The following is a 16,277-nucleotide window of genomic DNA, read 5'->3' on the forward strand; positions in this document are numbered from 1 at the left end:
TTGGTGTTAGAACTCTTTCTCTTTTCACAGTAGGTGTCGTGTGCTAAATGACTTTAATCCTCTTTTGTCTCACCTTTGGCCCCAGTTGTGTTGTACCATTCGGTCGCGGGCAGCTTGCTGTGCCAGATGATGTACTCCTTGCTGCTGCTGCCACTGGACACCGTTCAGCCTCTACTGAACCATTTGATGTCGTTGTTGGAGCACCTGAATGATCTGAACAGCCTGCTGCCTGAGACGTCCCTCCTGGAGGATCAAGAACTGGGAGTAGAGGCTCAGAAAGCTTCCTCTGGTCAGTTCAGTGACCCTTTACTTCATGTCTATAGGTTTCTCTGTCATTTCAGTTGATACATATATATCTAGTTTAATAAAGAGAGGGGTTATCTTGTAGAAAAAAGCGAGGAAAGCCCAAACCTTGGAAAGGAGCAACAGGAGGAGGAGTGCAGATGGGTTTGGATACTGGACCTGGAGCGGTCTGTTGCGCTGGCCGTTGGACGGTGCCTCGGCGGTATGGTGCAAGGCCCACCGCCTTCCCTCCATGAGAAAATGTCAGAGACGTGGTTATCGAACGTCCTCCTCAGGAATGGTCTGGAGATGGACTTTGAACAGCTTGGTAGGAAACTATTGAACTTATTCTTCAGTTTTTTTTTTAATGCATAATTTGCGCAGAGCACATGTTGTTTCATCATTTGTTTTATTTAAATGAATGTCCCTACAATCTGTTTGTTTAAACAACAAATCCTTCAACTTAGAAAATAAAGAAGTAGTGGTAGTACAGAATTTTCTGCAAATCAGCTTCTTTATGTGATGTACCTCTCTTATACTATGAGGCGTCTCAGACGTTCTAAGTGATGCCCCTAAATGTTTCAGATGTCCATTAAATTTTCATACCAGTGAGAGGTGTCGGCTGTAAATGCTGATGCAAGTTGTGCTTTTCAAAAATGGGTTAAGTGATACGGTCTCCTGCAGACTCCACCATGGCTTGGCTGACCGAGGTTGTGTTGCTGGGCAACAGCGACGCCCGGCAGATGGAGCTAAATCTAACTGAGGACTCCCGGACTTTACTGGAGCTGGCCCTGGGCTCCACCAGGGGACTCGCAGGCGTCATGTGGTGGAAGATGGAGGAGTACGCTCTCAGTAAAGGTAATCTTACTCGTGCGTATCTTTATTTTGTCTAAATTTATTCTTATTTATGTAATACGAATCAGGATTTTGATTGATTGATTTTTTTTTTTAACGCTATTGCAACTCATTTGTGTTTTCTGTGAGAGCAGAATGGGAAGATGGAGGTTCTTCTGAGGATTACCTGCTGCCCATCGTCTGCCGCTGCAGCCTGGCTGCTCTCCTGAAACACACGGGGCTGCAGAATGAGGCCTGCTGGCAGGACAGGTGAGTCAGATAACTCCACATATATCAGTGTACTTACCAAACACAATTTTGGTGATGACGTGTGGTGAATGACTGTATGGATGTCGGTTATATCATTTGGTGATGCAGAGTCTCTATCTGATCAGTGACTTGACCGCTTAGCCAATATTTAAAACATTTTTTCAGTGTCTGACATTAAATCACACTAAGCCTTTCCTTCTTCAGTTCACGTTTGAAGTGTTGTGTTTATCCACAGGTAGCTCCGCTTTAATGTGCAATGAGGAGCTTACAAAGCAATCTGTTGACATTCTCCATTTATCCACTTTTATTGAAGCAGACATGAACCTTCTGAGATGCTGTTTGAGGTCTATGAAACGGTTTTTAAACTAAGAAGCTCTCTTCTGGCTCTTAAAAATGCTCCAAAAATGTCTCAGAGGCAAGACTCCACCAAACAGGTACAATTACTAAAAATTCGCTACAATATGAACTGATGCAAAATCTTTTAAATCTACAAAAGAAAAAAAATATATAAATATGTGTATTTTCTTTCCGGTGTAATGCAGAACTCTCAGTCTCCTCAAAGTCCCGATGCTGACAGTGAAGAGCCGAGCATGTCCATGGAGCAAGTCGGAAAAGATCACGAGCATCAGCCGGTAGGTTACTGCAACCGGGAGGTGCAAGTGCCCCCGACTCCGACTGCGAACCACAACCATGAAGAGCTGACGGAAGATGACCGATTTAGCAGCAGTCGAATGTACTTGTCAGGTCCGGACTCATTATTGCTTTTTCTCCTTGCTCAACCTGCACAATCACACGGTACACTGACCGCAATCCCGAATGTTTTCTACCTCTGCAGAAGTCCTGGAATCATTCATGGCCACACGGGAGGCCATGCAAGTGCAGCAGAATGTGACGGTCTATGAGTCATTTGGCACTTCCACCCTCCCCAGCAGCATGGAGAGCCCGGTCAGTCCGGAGACGCAGCCGGATCCCAAACAACAGTGGGAAAATCGTTGTGAGTCAGATGAAGGTCTGTCGTTTCCTGCCGCCTGCCAGCTGGTGATATCCCGATGCCTCTTCCTTCTGCTGGGAGTCAGGCCTGCTTGGATAGAGCCGAGTGAAGAGGAAGATAACCAAGCTGTGAATACTGTTGCAAGGTAGAGTTTGCACTGTGCAGTGTGTGTGCGTGTATGTGTGTGTTTTTAATGCTTCTTGGATAAGTAAGCGTCTGCATCATCCCTTCCTCCTTCAGGAGGTCATCGCCAGAGTCTTTCACTGTGTCTCTTCATGGGAGAAAGCAGGTAAGCTGTCTGCTGGGAGAATACCCCCCCACCCCCCATTATCTTCTGATATTTCTTATTACTTCAGTTGTTTGTTGTTTTCCATATGATTTAGTTTGACCTGTCCAAGAACCCCCCTGGGTCTTCTGCAAATAAAATGGGTGAGTGGAGAATTTTTAAGTCTGAACGTCTGAACATGATTTCGTTGAAATTCTGCTTTAAAGTGCAGAAGGTGTCGTCAGACAGGATAATCTCTTCTAAGCTTGGTCGGAAAATTGTTGTAGGATGTGGTTGAATCTTATAAATACATTATACAATCACCTAATTTGAAACATTTGCATTGCTTTTTCAACTCTAAAACAAACAAACACCGAGATGAGTAGTTAAAAGCCCCCAAATGATGAGTGTATGTAAACCTTTGGTAATACTTTTGTTCTGTCCACTTCAGGTTTACCTTTGTGTTCCTTGGGGATAATGAAAGAAGCTTGGGATCGCTTGCGGCAGTGCATCAGCCCGGGCGGCTCCTTGTCCCGCAGCAGCGACAACACTTTGCCTATTCTTCACCAGGTGTTTCACTTCACCTGTGGAGGCTTGACCCTCCCACCTTCCTCTCCGACCTTTCTTGGCATACAGAGTTGTGGGCAGGCAGATCCGAAATCCATCACTTTAGCCATAATGCACCAGCAACAGCGAGCTGAGGTGAGTGAGATTTTTTTTTTTTTTTTTTTGTCTCTACCACAATATAAGCCCTCTGTGAATGGTTTTAAGGCGTGATTCTGTTTCACTGTGACGATTAAAGGCAGCCACCCTGTGTCCGAGTGTTTCTGCTGCATTTACATGCTGTAAAATATCAGTTATGCTTTCACACACCCACACAATCCCTGCGAATGAGATGCACACGCAGGAGCCGAAGTAGGCTTGAAGTGCTGTAAGATTGTAAGTTACAGCTAACGCCTACCTCTGCTTTTCTGATCAGATGCGTCTGGAGGCCTTATGTCAGATGTCTGCCTTCCTGTCTAAGATGGAAGAGAAGAACACTCGATCCTCCGTCTCCCTGCACTTTCCTGCTTTGCTGCAGTCCGTGCAGCTCCAGTTCCTGTCTGGATGTTTTGCCTTGGGAACGCAAATCATCGGATCTCACTCAGGAGCCAATTACGAGACCCAGCATTACATGGTGCAGTCTTAAACTTACCACCTCAAATGTTGTGTTCGCTTTGGGTATCTGAAGATTTACTTGAATAGCAACATTTTTAATCTCATCCTCTCTTCCTATGTCAACCCAGTGTGGGACTAATGCAGCTTCTGTGGAGACAAAGAGAGCACTCAAATCTGCAGCCCATACCTTTTACCAGCAAGTGGTGCATGTTCTCAGACTGAGAGTCCAGTTGGAAAAGGCCCATCCAGGTATCCAGTATAGTTTGTTTCATATTTAAATAGTAAATGTAGTAGTATTATTAGTAAGAATAAAGTAGTAAGAAAACGGTACCGGAAGTGGAATCAACTGAGCAAGGACCCCCGCCATCAAGTACTCTACTTTTATTGACACTATGAGGAAGATTAGAATATTTGATCAGAACAATAAAACAATTTTGAACATAAAAAGTATGTTTAGCATTTGCATACAGACTGTTTTCAGGTGAGTGTTCGCTGTCCCTTTGTGCTCGTCCAGGAGTTGTGAACGCTGCAAGACAATGACTCCAAAACAATCTGCTGGGTTTCTTTCAATAAAAGTAAAACTTTTTAGCCAATCTAAATACTCAACTGGAATTGACTCCATTGTTTGAAAACTAGAATCAGTTGAAATGTATGTATGATCATGTTGAAATTACCTTTTTTTTTGTATAAAGTACCTTGAGAAAGCATGTTGTGAATTGGTGCTGTATAAATGAACTATATGAAAGTTAAATGCAGTTGTCTTGCTGCATTTTAATTCAATTTCCCATGGGAAATTAAATTAAATTATTTTTCAATGGGTCATTATATTTTTTAGCTTTATAGATGCCTCTGTTTTTTTTTATTTTTTTTTTATTTCTTTTGCCCTGACTGTTATTCTAACACGTCTGTAAAAGGCTGAAGGCTGCAAAATCCTATTGGCGGGAGCACAGTGAGCATTTATACCCGTGTGTGTTTGTGCGAGTCGCAGAGTGCAAGAAAGGAAGGTGAACAGAAACGTACAGCTGCAGTTGCCTGTGAAAAACCTGATCCTGTCTGCTTTTTTAAGTGCAACCTGTAGTAAATACTTTCTTGAATTTGTTAGCAACCACATTTTTATTAGCCAAATTTAGGACTTTACAGAAACATTTCCAAATGTAACCATAACCTAAAGCAAAAAAAAAAAAAAAAAAAAAAAATCCCTCAGGTGGACTTTAGGGTGACACACCAAGTTTTCATTTAGGAGTTTTTCCTCCGGGAGCTGAAATTAAAACCTGTTGTGTTTTTTGTTTTTTTTCTCAGGATCTTCCCAGCACCTCCTCCTGGCCACCATGTTTGCACTGAATTTTTGTTACCAACCTGTGGATCTGGTGCTGATTATCAAATGTGGCATCCTGGAAATCCTCTCCATGCTGACCAACAACAGCTGTGCACTGATGAACCAGGGCTGGTTGGCTGCATCTACCTCTGGATCGATGCTTCTCAGCGGTGCGGTCAAACTAGCCTGCGCCCGCCTGCTTCAGATACTGACAGTAGCTGCAAGGTGAGAGACTCTGAAGCTTGAAAAAAAAAAAAAAAAAACGTTCCTAAACCGTCACCGGTATTCGTCTTTTACTTTGTGTCGTGTCGATCCCAAAGCTCCTGTGAGGATTCTCTACCTTTGGAAGTATCCCATGCTCTAATGGAGGTCATGTGTGAGCAGCTTTTGAACATCCTGCAAAATCTCCACCAACAACAGACAGCGGAGAGATTAGCAGCCGATCTGGACTCCAACAGCAGGAGCACAAAACTTGGTGAGGCAAATTAAAAATAGGAAACCAATTCTTGCAAGTTAAAGCACCGTCAAATCACATATAGTCTGCTTTAGATATAACCTCTCTTGAGCATTTCTGCTTGCTGGTTTTTAGTAGAAAGCAGCAAGGTGACTGAATCTCAGCTTGCCGATTTGTTGGTGTTTCTGCGGCGAGTCTTGTCGTTGAGAGTAATGGAAAGACTTTCCACCTTCGTCAAATGGATCGAACCACTCATGGCCATTATTTCACCCAAGTGCCCTTCAGGTGCGTCATTGAAAAATATTAACCGGAATCCATGTTGGTCGCAGTGCGTCATGACACCACTCTGTTCTCTGTAGGATCTCTATGCTTCCAGAATTTCCGCACTAAGCTGTTGGCATTCCACGTCTTGGAAAGGCTTTTACCCGCTTGTTCCGACCCGGTTCAGATTCAGCAGGTACGTTGAAAACAAAATGTTGATTAAAAAGATGCAGCCGAACTAACTCGGCATAATATTGAAGTCTCTTCAGGAAATGCTTGTTGGATGTTCTCATAAGCTGTGATGTCGACTGATTCTTGTCTTTTAGATCGTCGAACAGCTCTTCCAGCTTTTGTCTGTGTACATGTGGGAGGAGCCACATGCGGAGCGAAGCTATGAAGAGACGATTGAAAAAGAGACGGCGGTATAAGCACTTTTTAATACACGTGTTTGATTGAAGTCTGCCCTTTAAATTACAATGTTGCAATGTAGTTTTCAGTGTTTTTATTTATTTATTCGTTGCTCATAATAGGGAGTAAAATATGTCCTTTAAAGATTTGCACTCTTCAAAGGAGTGAATCTTGTTTAAAATGCATTCTAAATGATGGAATCTATTCATTCTTAGCTCTGCACGTATAGCTTCATTGTCCGTTTTACTGCCATGTGCCTTCTTTCTTGCTTATTGTATGTTGTTTTACTTTGTATCTGTTTTCTTCTGCAGAGTCCTGGCAATCTTGATGAATGTATCCCCATTGGAGATTTCTCCTTTGACCCAGACAAGATAGTGTGCTGTTCTTTGGAGAGCGGGAACATCCTGTCGCACGGTTCGGTCGGAAAAGGCTACGGTCTGGCAACCACTGGCATTACCTCTGGGTGCTTCATTTGGAAGGTAAAAGTAAATCTTTTAACCGACCAGTGAGCAGATTTTATCCTGACGCCGTTATTCAACGTGTGTCGTCCGTTTTGCCTCCACAGTTTTACATTACCAAAGAGAACAGAGGAAACGAGGGCACATGTATCGGTGTTTCACGCTGGCCGGTCAGAGATCACAACCACCACACCACCACGGACATGTGGCTGTATCGGGCTTACAGTGGCAACCTGTACCACGGCGGGGAGCTGGTCCGAACGCTTCCCTCCTTCACCCAGGGCGACACCATCACCTGCATCCTGGACATGGAAGCCCATACTATATCTTTTGCAAAGAATGATAAGGTTTAATCGTATAATAATTCTGTGTTCATAAATTTCTTTTCAATCACCTTGCTTTTTCCTGCTTGTTAAGTTACTCAGATATATATTTTTTTATAGGAGCCAAAGCTGGCGTTTGAGGGCGTTGTAGCCTCTGAACTTTACCCGTGTGTTTTGTTCTACAGCAGTAATCCTGGAGAGAAGGTACTAAACTACACTGAACTGTCATCTTTTAGGAAATGATGACACAAAAACACATAATTGTTCATTATTATTAATAATATTTGTATTAATTTATCTTATTTTGCCTCCCACATTTACGTCGCGTTGACTGTTCTTGAAATGAATCATATAATGACTGAGAAACCTTTTCAACAAGTAGAAAAATGTGATTAAAAAGACTTTTTAAGACTATAAAAATGTCCAGCTCATTTGAAAAGAATAATAATAAAAAAAAATGGCACTACTTTTGTACTGTTCAGTAAATGTTAGTGACAACAAAGTGTTGTTGGTATTTCTGTGCTGATCACAGGTGGCTCTGCGTGACCTGCAAATGAGAGGCATGCCCAGTAATCTTCTGCCCGGAGAGCCTCTCTGCAGCCCTCGGACCACCGTGCTGCTGGAGTCCACAGTGCACCTCCTGCGTCGGCTCCATCAGTGTGATCACTGGTCCTCCCTCATTAACCAATACATTCATTCCCATTTGGAGCTCATTGGTGTCATCCTGAGAGAAGACGACTTTAAGGGCTTAGGTTAGGCACAGTTAGTTACTCTGCTTTAGTGAAATTTCGTCCATCATGTCAGAAAAGTATCTAATTCTGAATTTGCTTAATATTTAAGTCTTTTTAGCTGTCACAAACAGTGTAATTGCAGATTTAAACCCCGGGAAATTGTGGCTTACAGCTGATGTTTAAAGTCTTTTTGTTCCCTTTCCTGTTGCTTCGGCTCAATCAGTTCACACAGTGACAAAGTTCACACAGGGAGGTTTGACTTCTCATGCAAATTTAAAAAAGACAGTGTCTCATCCACGTGTGCCGTTCGGTAGAGGCAATGTGCCTGAACAAAACTTGAAAATGCTGTTCTTAATATTTTTATCTTTTAAACAATGTTGAAAACAGGCTTTTATAAAGTTCTGCCAGTACACGGTCTTTCTTCATGTGCAGCTCTATTATTTATTTTCAAATGTAAATCTGACTTGATACCTTCTGCTGGTTGTAAGAAAATGTATTTTCCTGCTTCTGGTGAGGATGTTTTTATACACCTTACATCACCTGAGCTCAGCAAGCGCATGGTCACATTGCAGACTTACTGGGAACTGCAGCACCCAATACAGTCTTTTTTTTTTTTTTTTTTTCATCAGAAGTCATTACAAGGGAATACCCAGACTTGTTAAATTAGTAAAGGAACATGCATTGGCTACAATGCAGTTTTGCAAGAAATGAAAATGAAAATAGACTTTGATTTCTATAAAGCTCACAGATGGAAAACTAAACACAAATATCAGGAGTTTTGTACTCAAATCAAATTTTTCCAGTGAAAGCTCAATGTCCAGTCTCATTCTCATGTTCACTGCTACCTCAAGAAAAGTTAATAAACTCTAAAAAAAAAAACAATAGTTGAGAGAATATGTCGTTCTATTCAGAGACACCTATTGTCATAATTGCTTTCGTAAAAAAAAAATATATATATATATATATACAGTATATATATACTGAAATGTCAAAGTTTAATGTTATTGCTGAGATCTGTCGCTTAACATAAATAGCTGGCATAAAGAACAGATGATGACTGATGTGTGGATATGATGCTTCGTTTAGATGTTGTTCACTGAAAACTGCTGTACTGAATCGATTATGATCTCCAGTTTCCCTTTAAAAGATGTTGGCACAAAGAACATATTCTTTAATCTGATCTACTCTGTGTTTAATTGTTCCTACAGGCGTCAGTCCCCCCCAGACTGAGATGGAAGACAAAGACGTCTCAGGCGAAGAGACGGGGAAACCCGCCGCCCATCGTCACATCCTGTCAGAGGCCAAGCTGACCGCTCTCTGCGTCGAGGTGTGGCCGGCGCTGGCTGTGATCGGTGGGGTGGACAGTGGCCTCCGTGCTGGAGGTCTGTGCCTGCACAAGCCAAGTGGCCGCAGAGCCATTATGCTCGGGGTCTTGAAAAAAGGAAGCTCCCTAGCAAAGCTTCAGTGGGAGGAAACAGATCTGTCCGTCAGGTATCACAAAATTTCACTCTTTTATCTTCAAACTTATAATTAAGTGTGTTCACATATGTTTTTTTGTTACAATAATTATTTTCACCAAGCATTTTTTATTTGTTGTCACCTCAGTCCTTTTAGCATCTTTACTCTGATTAATTTCTTAGCATTTTTTCATTTTGTTTTTTGTCTAACATTTTACATTATCTTCATCATTTGATCCCTGATCTTACTTTCTCCTTGCTTCTCCCTCCTCATTCTTGAAACATTAATCCTCGTTGAATTCGTCCTGGTGTCACTCCATGCTGTATCTGTGGCTTCTTCCAATCCTTCCTAATAACTAAGCTCCATGACTTCTTGGTCACCCAGCGACACTCCCATCATCTCGCTGGAGCCGTGCGATGTATCCTGCTGTGACGTCTCGCGCCTCGGAGGAGTCAAGCCGGCGGTGTTGTTGGATTTGATATATTTGATGAGGCTGCTGGAGGAGGAGGGCTGGCAGGGGCCGTATCTACCTCCCAGGAGGAAATACTCAGAGGAAGTACTAAAGGAGGAAGAGAAACGGGGCTCCCTGGACGAAGACTTTTCAGATGGTGGAAGATGGCTGACTGAACACGAAAGGAAGAAGTTCAAGGAGCAGAATGCTGAGACGGACCCTCCTCCTGCAAAGCCGGCGGACCCTGAGGAGTCGCCCGGCTCAGCTCAACCTATACCGACGTCTCAGACTTTGAAAATGGATGCCTTTGCGCTTGAAATGAGAGCAGTCAGGGTCTCGTATCTTCTGATTGGAGGCTTAAAATGCCTGACGGTTTTCTTCACCTGCGAGAAGTTGTCAGATTTGCTTCTGGTGTCCAAGCAGGAGCCTCCAAACTCCCCTGTGATTCCTCAGCACAGCCCCGTCCCCGACCAGGCCAAAGCAAAAAGTAAACAATGGGACGAGCACGCCGAGCTCAGATCAGTGCTGCAGTACGTGGTGCAGAGCATGGTGAAGTGGGCAGTAAGGCCTTGTCCTATCAAGCAAACAGTCTCTCTTGCTGATTTGGAGAGAGCCCAGGTCATGATATACAAGGGAGCCCTGAGCAGACTGCAGGAGGACAAAGAACGCAAAGGTACCTGGATGGATGTTTGTTAGCCAGAAAGCTGACATTTTAGTTTATCGAATTCATTTTAGACTGTAGTTCCCACGTCCAGTGCGGTGACAAAGACCGCACTACGCCACCCTACGCTATTTCTGGTAATGTGTAAAAAGCCAAAAACTCTTACATGAAAAAAAGACGATTCTTACCTCTTAACATACGAAGTACATTTATTTAGTGGGAGGAACGTTAAGAAGTAACTTAAACAAAATTATAGTTGGTCTACTTAAAATGTTTGGTAGTTTATTTATTGGTACATTTTTAAAACACAAACTCAACAATATTCCAAAATTCAACTATTTTGTGAGAAATTCCTCTTGCATAACTTCAAGATTTTGTCTGAAGATATAATCTGTATGTTTGCAAGAGTTATGACTTTTTCTTAGATTGCTCAAGTCTTACTGACACTACGTCATCATCTTTTATTTTCAGAACCAGGGCGTCACTTGTCTTCTCAGTCCATCTCCAAGTCCTCTAGCTCAGTGTCATTGTACAGTGCTGGTTCAGAGGGCACCGCCATCTTTGGCCAATCGAACCGAGTCTCTGCCTCCTCTTCCAGTAACGACTTGGCATCTTCTTTGCCAACAAACCTGCAGGCGGATGGACTTGAAAGTTTTAATCCTTTCCTTCCCATCAGCCTCCTCCAGTAAGTATTGAACAGCATATAAATAAAGATGAACTGAATTTGGTTTAATATTTGCTTCAGGAGTTTGCACAAAATTGGTTGTTCAGTAAATTGTAACAAGCACCACATTTAGGGTTTCCGTTGTTACTGATCACTGCAGACCAGAATCGTTTGGCAGCAGCTGCTATTCTGAGGTCCAGGGAGTGGGTGAGTTAGACTAGGTTGTGCTGTTGATTTCAAGAGATTAAGAGGCTGTACCTGCTCCGTCTTTAACCAAGCCTGCAGCTGTATCTGCTTGTTCTTCTAACCCGGCCAACTGACTGTAATGTCAGTGTTTTTTTTTTTTTGTTTTTTTTTTTCAGTTAAGAGTTTTGGCGCTGATTCAATGTCCTAAAAGTGACTCCAGAAAATGTTTGATCTTTCTAGCAGGAGTAGGCTAAATCTAAGTGTTGCCCTTTCTGGGATTTCTAAGCTTAATCACGTTGTGAGACAATAATAAAAAAAATAAAAAAAAATAGCCTAACTAAAATGCCAACTATTTGTAGTGAAACCACCTTCGATTATTTCATTTTTAGGCATCTTTAAAATGGAGAAGCAGATGAAATGAAACATCAAGTACAGGGCACACATGAAGATTCAAAGCTTCCACTTTGTTGTTACTGCATATACTATATTCTCACCTCCTCCAGGCACGTGTTGCTAACTCGGTTCCCTACACTTACGGGCCTGGATAGCGCCCCCCCTTTGCTGTCCCCGTGCTTCAGCTTTGCGAGCCCTGCTGCGTGTGATGCCTTCACAGAGCAGCAGACCAGCTTCATGGAGCCTGGTCCCTGCAGCACGCAGGCCAGAAGCAGCCTGGGTAAGAGCGAGTCCAGGAAGTAGGGATAGTTGGGCCAACATCGATCTATATTAAGAAAGTTATCCTGATGTAACGTTACCGATGCACACTTTTGCATGTAGGATCCAGCTTTATATTATGTTCTATCCTATAATGAGGTGTAAAGCAGATTAGAATAAACTAACTGAATAATGTCTTTTGCATGGTCTTAAATGTTTGGTCACTGGTCACAGCAAACCTGCTGCTCAAAACAGCATGTGTTTTGATCCGCTATTGCCACATAAAGGCATGCATACACCGACATGCTTGAATGGCACATGTTTGTCATCGTCAGTTATGTTGTGGTCATTTTGAACTATTTTAGAAAAGACTGAAAACTTCTCTGCTTCAAATCTTGAAGGGCATATATTATCATTTTTAATGTTTTTTTCACTGTTAGTTGTCTGAAGAGTGACAGTTATGCAAATTTTTCAAAAAGAAGCAAAAAAAAATAAAATGAAGGAAACCAAAAATCAACCGAGCATGCAGACAAAAGTTGTCTAAAAACAATGACCTTATTTACGAATAGCATTGTGTTACATCCACACGAGACAACAGTAGTTATGGCAGAGTAGATCACTTGATTCCCAGTTAATACGGCAATTTTAAAAAGGCAGTTTGCCCATTTTAAACAAGACAGGTAAAATGTTGTCTGACAGCCATAACTTGGAGACCTAGCAGACCGACACACTGTCCATGGATTTAAAAGAGGGTGGCTTGATCTGCTCGTAATTTACCTCAGCCATTGCTGCTTGTGAGAAATAAAAATTCATAAACACTAAAATTATGGCACCATTCAGATAACTTGCGCCCTGGTTCTGACCAGCAAAGCCGCTCCGATGCGTAAAACATGGCGGCCACAACTGAAGGTAGTCAAAACTCTCTTTTGTACAAATAATTAGACCGTGTTTTGAACCTTTTGGTGAAAATGTATCTGTTAAAACAATAATATGAAACATGAGCTGTCACACCATTCATGTTGATGTTGCAGATAGTTAAAATTCAAATGTAATTGTTTAGATAAAGCAATTAAACATTTCATTTGATAACAAAACTGCATACAAATGTGGATTTGCTTACCTAAAAACCTTACTCTCTCAAGTATTTATTCAATTGTCTCTGTGGATCGTTCCTGACTGCCTGGAAATCCTATCACCATCATCATCCTCGTCATCATCATCATCATCATCATCATCATTAACTATCCCTCAGCTTTAGGTTATTTTCTGGGTTGAAACTTTGTCTCTACACCCTGGTAATATTTGCCCTTCAAGATGGGACAGAATCAACAGACAAGGTGATTTTTAGTTTGAATTATCAAGGAAAAAGCTTACCTGGAAAGCACTTTAAAAATGTCATTCTTTGCGAACTACCACAATTCGTTGTAAATACATGGAAATGTGCAAATTAAAGTATCACAATCTATTTCAAACTCTGAGTAATGGTGTACATTTCAAACTGGAGCTGTGGGCTTGGTTTGTTTCTTGCTTTTTGTGTACTTTGTTTTATTTTCTCCTCAATCACCAGAGCGGACACAAATGTTTGTCACCAGTCGTTTGCTAGAAATGGGATTCACTATGAGACATATCTACTGGGCCATGGAGGCAGCAGGTACTGCTCTTGGAGTGTATTTGTTGCCAGTTTTTTTTTTTTTTTGTTTTCTTTTTTGCTTCATGTGCTTTGATTTTTACATTCCGTGTTCATTGTGTGTTGATATATCCCCAAAAAGGTTTGATAGACCACCTCTTTCAGAGGCTCTCGTTACATGAATACCACTTCTTTTTGTACCAGCTTAAACCACATGCTACATTTCTCTGAACAGACTCAAGTCTGTCAGACTTTTAGCATGGTCCTCTGATGATAGTAACTAGAAACTTTCTTGATGCATCTTCTTTTTGGAACTTTGACATTTCAACCTCCACGTGGTCCTTCCAAGATGTAGCAGGCGACTTGGACTCTCAAACAATCGAGGTCTTGGCAAGTTGGATGCTAGAGCACCCGCTGACCGATGACCAGCAGGCAGCTGAGTCACCAAGACTGGAGGCAGTGGCTGAAACCCCATCGCCTGATGGGCCAGAGACGGTGCAGTGTCCTGAGAGGCCCACCAACCAAACAAGTGAAAGGTGAGAAATTAGAGAACTTCTTAGAAATGAAAGCTACTTATGAGTTGTAAAACGAGGGAGCAAAGTCAAAAAGATAGATTCATGAAACTTTTAACTTCAAATGTCCTTGTGTGCATTATTTCTGTAGCCACGAATTCAAGTCAGTTTGCCACAGGCTGTGCTTTTGTTTTGTTTTGTTTAAAGTTTTTACATTTTTTTTAAATGAATGGTTAACATATCACAATTTCTTGAGTTACTTTTTTGACATTACAGTCTCAGTTTTTTTTCCCATGCTTGATTGTTGTATGAACATGTAAGTTTAATGTAAGAGCCTCCAAGAGGTCAAATAATTATTTAGATGAACTGAGCAAAAAATAGTCACTTTATCTATTCGAGCCTTTCGACATGTCGAGGTGAGTGAATGTTCATCGGTGCATGAAGGGCATCCGCAGAGTGTAACATTAGATTAACTAGAGTTATTACTGGGTCACTCCTGTGACATTTGTGTGGCATTTACATACATTTCCTGGCTGTGGTACCAATGTGGAGGATATATTTTCTCTCCAAGCTGCCACACTTCGAGCTGCTTCAGCCCGGCTTGGCTAGAAATCAAATTGCATCTACTACAGTAGCTGACAGAAAGGAAAAGCTGAAGCGTTATTCACCCACAGTTATGCATCTTTGTAGACAGCATGGTAGTTCCTCCACTACTGTGTGGTCCAGTCACCTATACATGTTGGCATCATATTGGTGTTTTGTTTCCAGCCTGTTACCAGGGCTTGACTGGATGGAGAGGGAGAACTTCCTGGACGTCCACCTCACTAGGAACAGACCTCCTCCTGCACGGCGACGGCGGTCAGGACCTACGCAGAGGACCTCTTTCCGAAGACCAGGTTAAAATTTCAGCACAGACACAAGGACGTGCATGTTAAATCTAAAATGAAAACTCGGTTGTTTCAATTACTGCGCACTTTAATCTGAAACTATCTTGTTTTTAGACTTGCCGTCACCCAGCCCACTGTCACAACTCCATACAGCAGTAGGTGATTGGCCAGAGCATGTGGAGTTCCATCCTTTCTCCACGGAGGAGGAGTCAGAGCTGAGTTACATGGATGACCCGTACCACGAAGAAGCTTACGAGGACCTGCTCACCCCCTCATTCTTCAGTTTGGAGAGAGATACGCTTCAGATCGTGGAGGTGTCATAAACCCGTTCCTGCCACTTGGCCAATATCTAAATTTCACTATTCTAGTGAATACGTTTAAAAACCTCAGATGTTTTGAAATTGCTCTCCCATCAGGCTGGAGAAGAGCACAGCCAGATGGTGAAATGCGAGCTGTGTAACACCTTCACCCTGCAATTTAACAATCACATAAAGCGACGACATCCGGGCTGCGGGCAAAGTGCTGCCCGCAAAGGCTACGACAGCACTGGAGCTTACGTGGATGTTTGGTTCAAAGGGGAGTGTGGCTCCAATTTCCCCTTCTACCTCCTCTGCAGCTCCTGCAGAGAAAAGTATCTGACTGCTAACGCAAGCGATCCAAATTCAAAATACGAAAGGTGAAGGAAGCGGTCGGCGCATGAGCAAACCACACATACTCTTGTTCTCACATTTTCTGATCTTCACTGTTGTATTCTCCTTCCGCTGCAGGATCAAAGGTCTGACGTCTGATTTGATTGGCCAATTGGACAACACTTCAGACGGTGAGGAGGATCCATCCCCACTCAAAAAACAATGCACTTAAACGAGGCAGTCATTATACTAATCGTGAAAAAAAACAACAAAAAAAAAAAACATGTATCTGACGCTTCTGTTTTCTCAGATGAATGGGAGATGAGCCACCAAGTTGAGGATGACCCAGATAAACTGACGGGATTGGAGGATTTTGGGCTCCTGCTGAGACCACTGGGGCTGACTGAGAAAAAGCTGGTCCCTGATCCAATTGTCTTTACTGAACCGGATCCTCTTGGAGCTCTTGTTTACAGCTCATCCAGTCCCACAAGGGTAGCCTCTAAAGGTATTAAAAATTTTGTTGTCGTTGAGAATTGCCTGCAAATGTGACGTTTTGCCAACCAGCTGCATAAAGTGTTTTAGCTCTTCTGCAAAGAACAATGGGCAGAAAGTTTAGCCTCTAAATGTGCAAAGCTGGTAGAGACATACACCAAATGACTTGCAGCTGTACTCGGTACAAACATTTGCTCCAACAAGTATTGACTCAGACAAGATGAATACAGATGTACAACACACTTTTCATATCTTTTATTTCTAAAACATTCCACTAAAATATAGTAAAATTTGCTATTTTAACATGAT

The 16,277-nt window shown here is 42.3% G+C and overlaps 1 protein-coding gene across 2 annotated transcripts in view; it reads left to right on the forward strand.

Annotated features, from left to right (window-relative positions):
* Nucleotides 1–16,277, forward strand: part of LOC106918001 (putative E3 ubiquitin-protein ligase HERC1) — a 47,891-nt gene that overhangs the window by 14,690 nt on the left and 16,924 nt on the right. For both annotated transcript variants that reach the window (XM_014987401.2, XM_088010888.1), the window contains 32 exons: nt 86–289; nt 389–610; nt 967–1,140; nt 1,272–1,386; nt 1,703–1,820; nt 1,929–2,130; nt 2,222–2,522; nt 2,618–2,666; nt 2,761–2,806; nt 3,094–3,344; nt 3,622–3,819; nt 3,929–4,049; nt 5,100–5,340; nt 5,436–5,590; nt 5,705–5,854; nt 5,929–6,026; nt 6,157–6,252; nt 6,550–6,717; nt 6,804–7,043; nt 7,140–7,223; nt 7,552–7,771; nt 8,959–9,241; nt 9,569–10,332; nt 10,792–11,005; nt 11,674–11,843; nt 13,389–13,472; nt 13,798–13,984; nt 14,729–14,856; nt 14,962–15,161; nt 15,264–15,523; nt 15,615–15,667; nt 15,787–15,981. In XM_014987401.2, coding sequence (XP_014842887.2) covers nt 86–289; nt 389–610; nt 967–1,140; nt 1,272–1,386; nt 1,703–1,820; nt 1,929–2,130; nt 2,222–2,522; nt 2,618–2,666; nt 2,761–2,806; nt 3,094–3,344; nt 3,622–3,819; nt 3,929–4,049; nt 5,100–5,340; nt 5,436–5,590; nt 5,705–5,854; nt 5,929–6,026; nt 6,157–6,252; nt 6,550–6,717; nt 6,804–7,043; nt 7,140–7,223; nt 7,552–7,771; nt 8,959–9,241; nt 9,569–10,332; nt 10,792–11,005; nt 11,674–11,843; nt 13,389–13,472; nt 13,798–13,984; nt 14,729–14,856; nt 14,962–15,161; nt 15,264–15,523; nt 15,615–15,667; nt 15,787–15,981 — 5,991 coding nt within the window. The remainder of the gene's footprint in view (nt 1–85; nt 290–388; nt 611–966; nt 1,141–1,271; nt 1,387–1,702; nt 1,821–1,928; nt 2,131–2,221; nt 2,523–2,617; nt 2,667–2,760; nt 2,807–3,093; nt 3,345–3,621; nt 3,820–3,928; nt 4,050–5,099; nt 5,341–5,435; nt 5,591–5,704; nt 5,855–5,928; nt 6,027–6,156; nt 6,253–6,549; nt 6,718–6,803; nt 7,044–7,139; nt 7,224–7,551; nt 7,772–8,958; nt 9,242–9,568; nt 10,333–10,791; nt 11,006–11,673; nt 11,844–13,388; nt 13,473–13,797; nt 13,985–14,728; nt 14,857–14,961; nt 15,162–15,263; nt 15,524–15,614; nt 15,668–15,786; nt 15,982–16,277) is intronic.

Source organism: Poecilia mexicana, unplaced genomic scaffold (genome assembly GCF_051168715.1).
Source record: "Poecilia mexicana isolate PSO_F unplaced genomic scaffold, ASM5116871v1 scaffold_12, whole genome shotgun sequence".
NCBI classification, from domain to species: domain Eukaryota; kingdom Metazoa; phylum Chordata; class Actinopteri; order Cyprinodontiformes; family Poeciliidae; genus Poecilia; species Poecilia mexicana.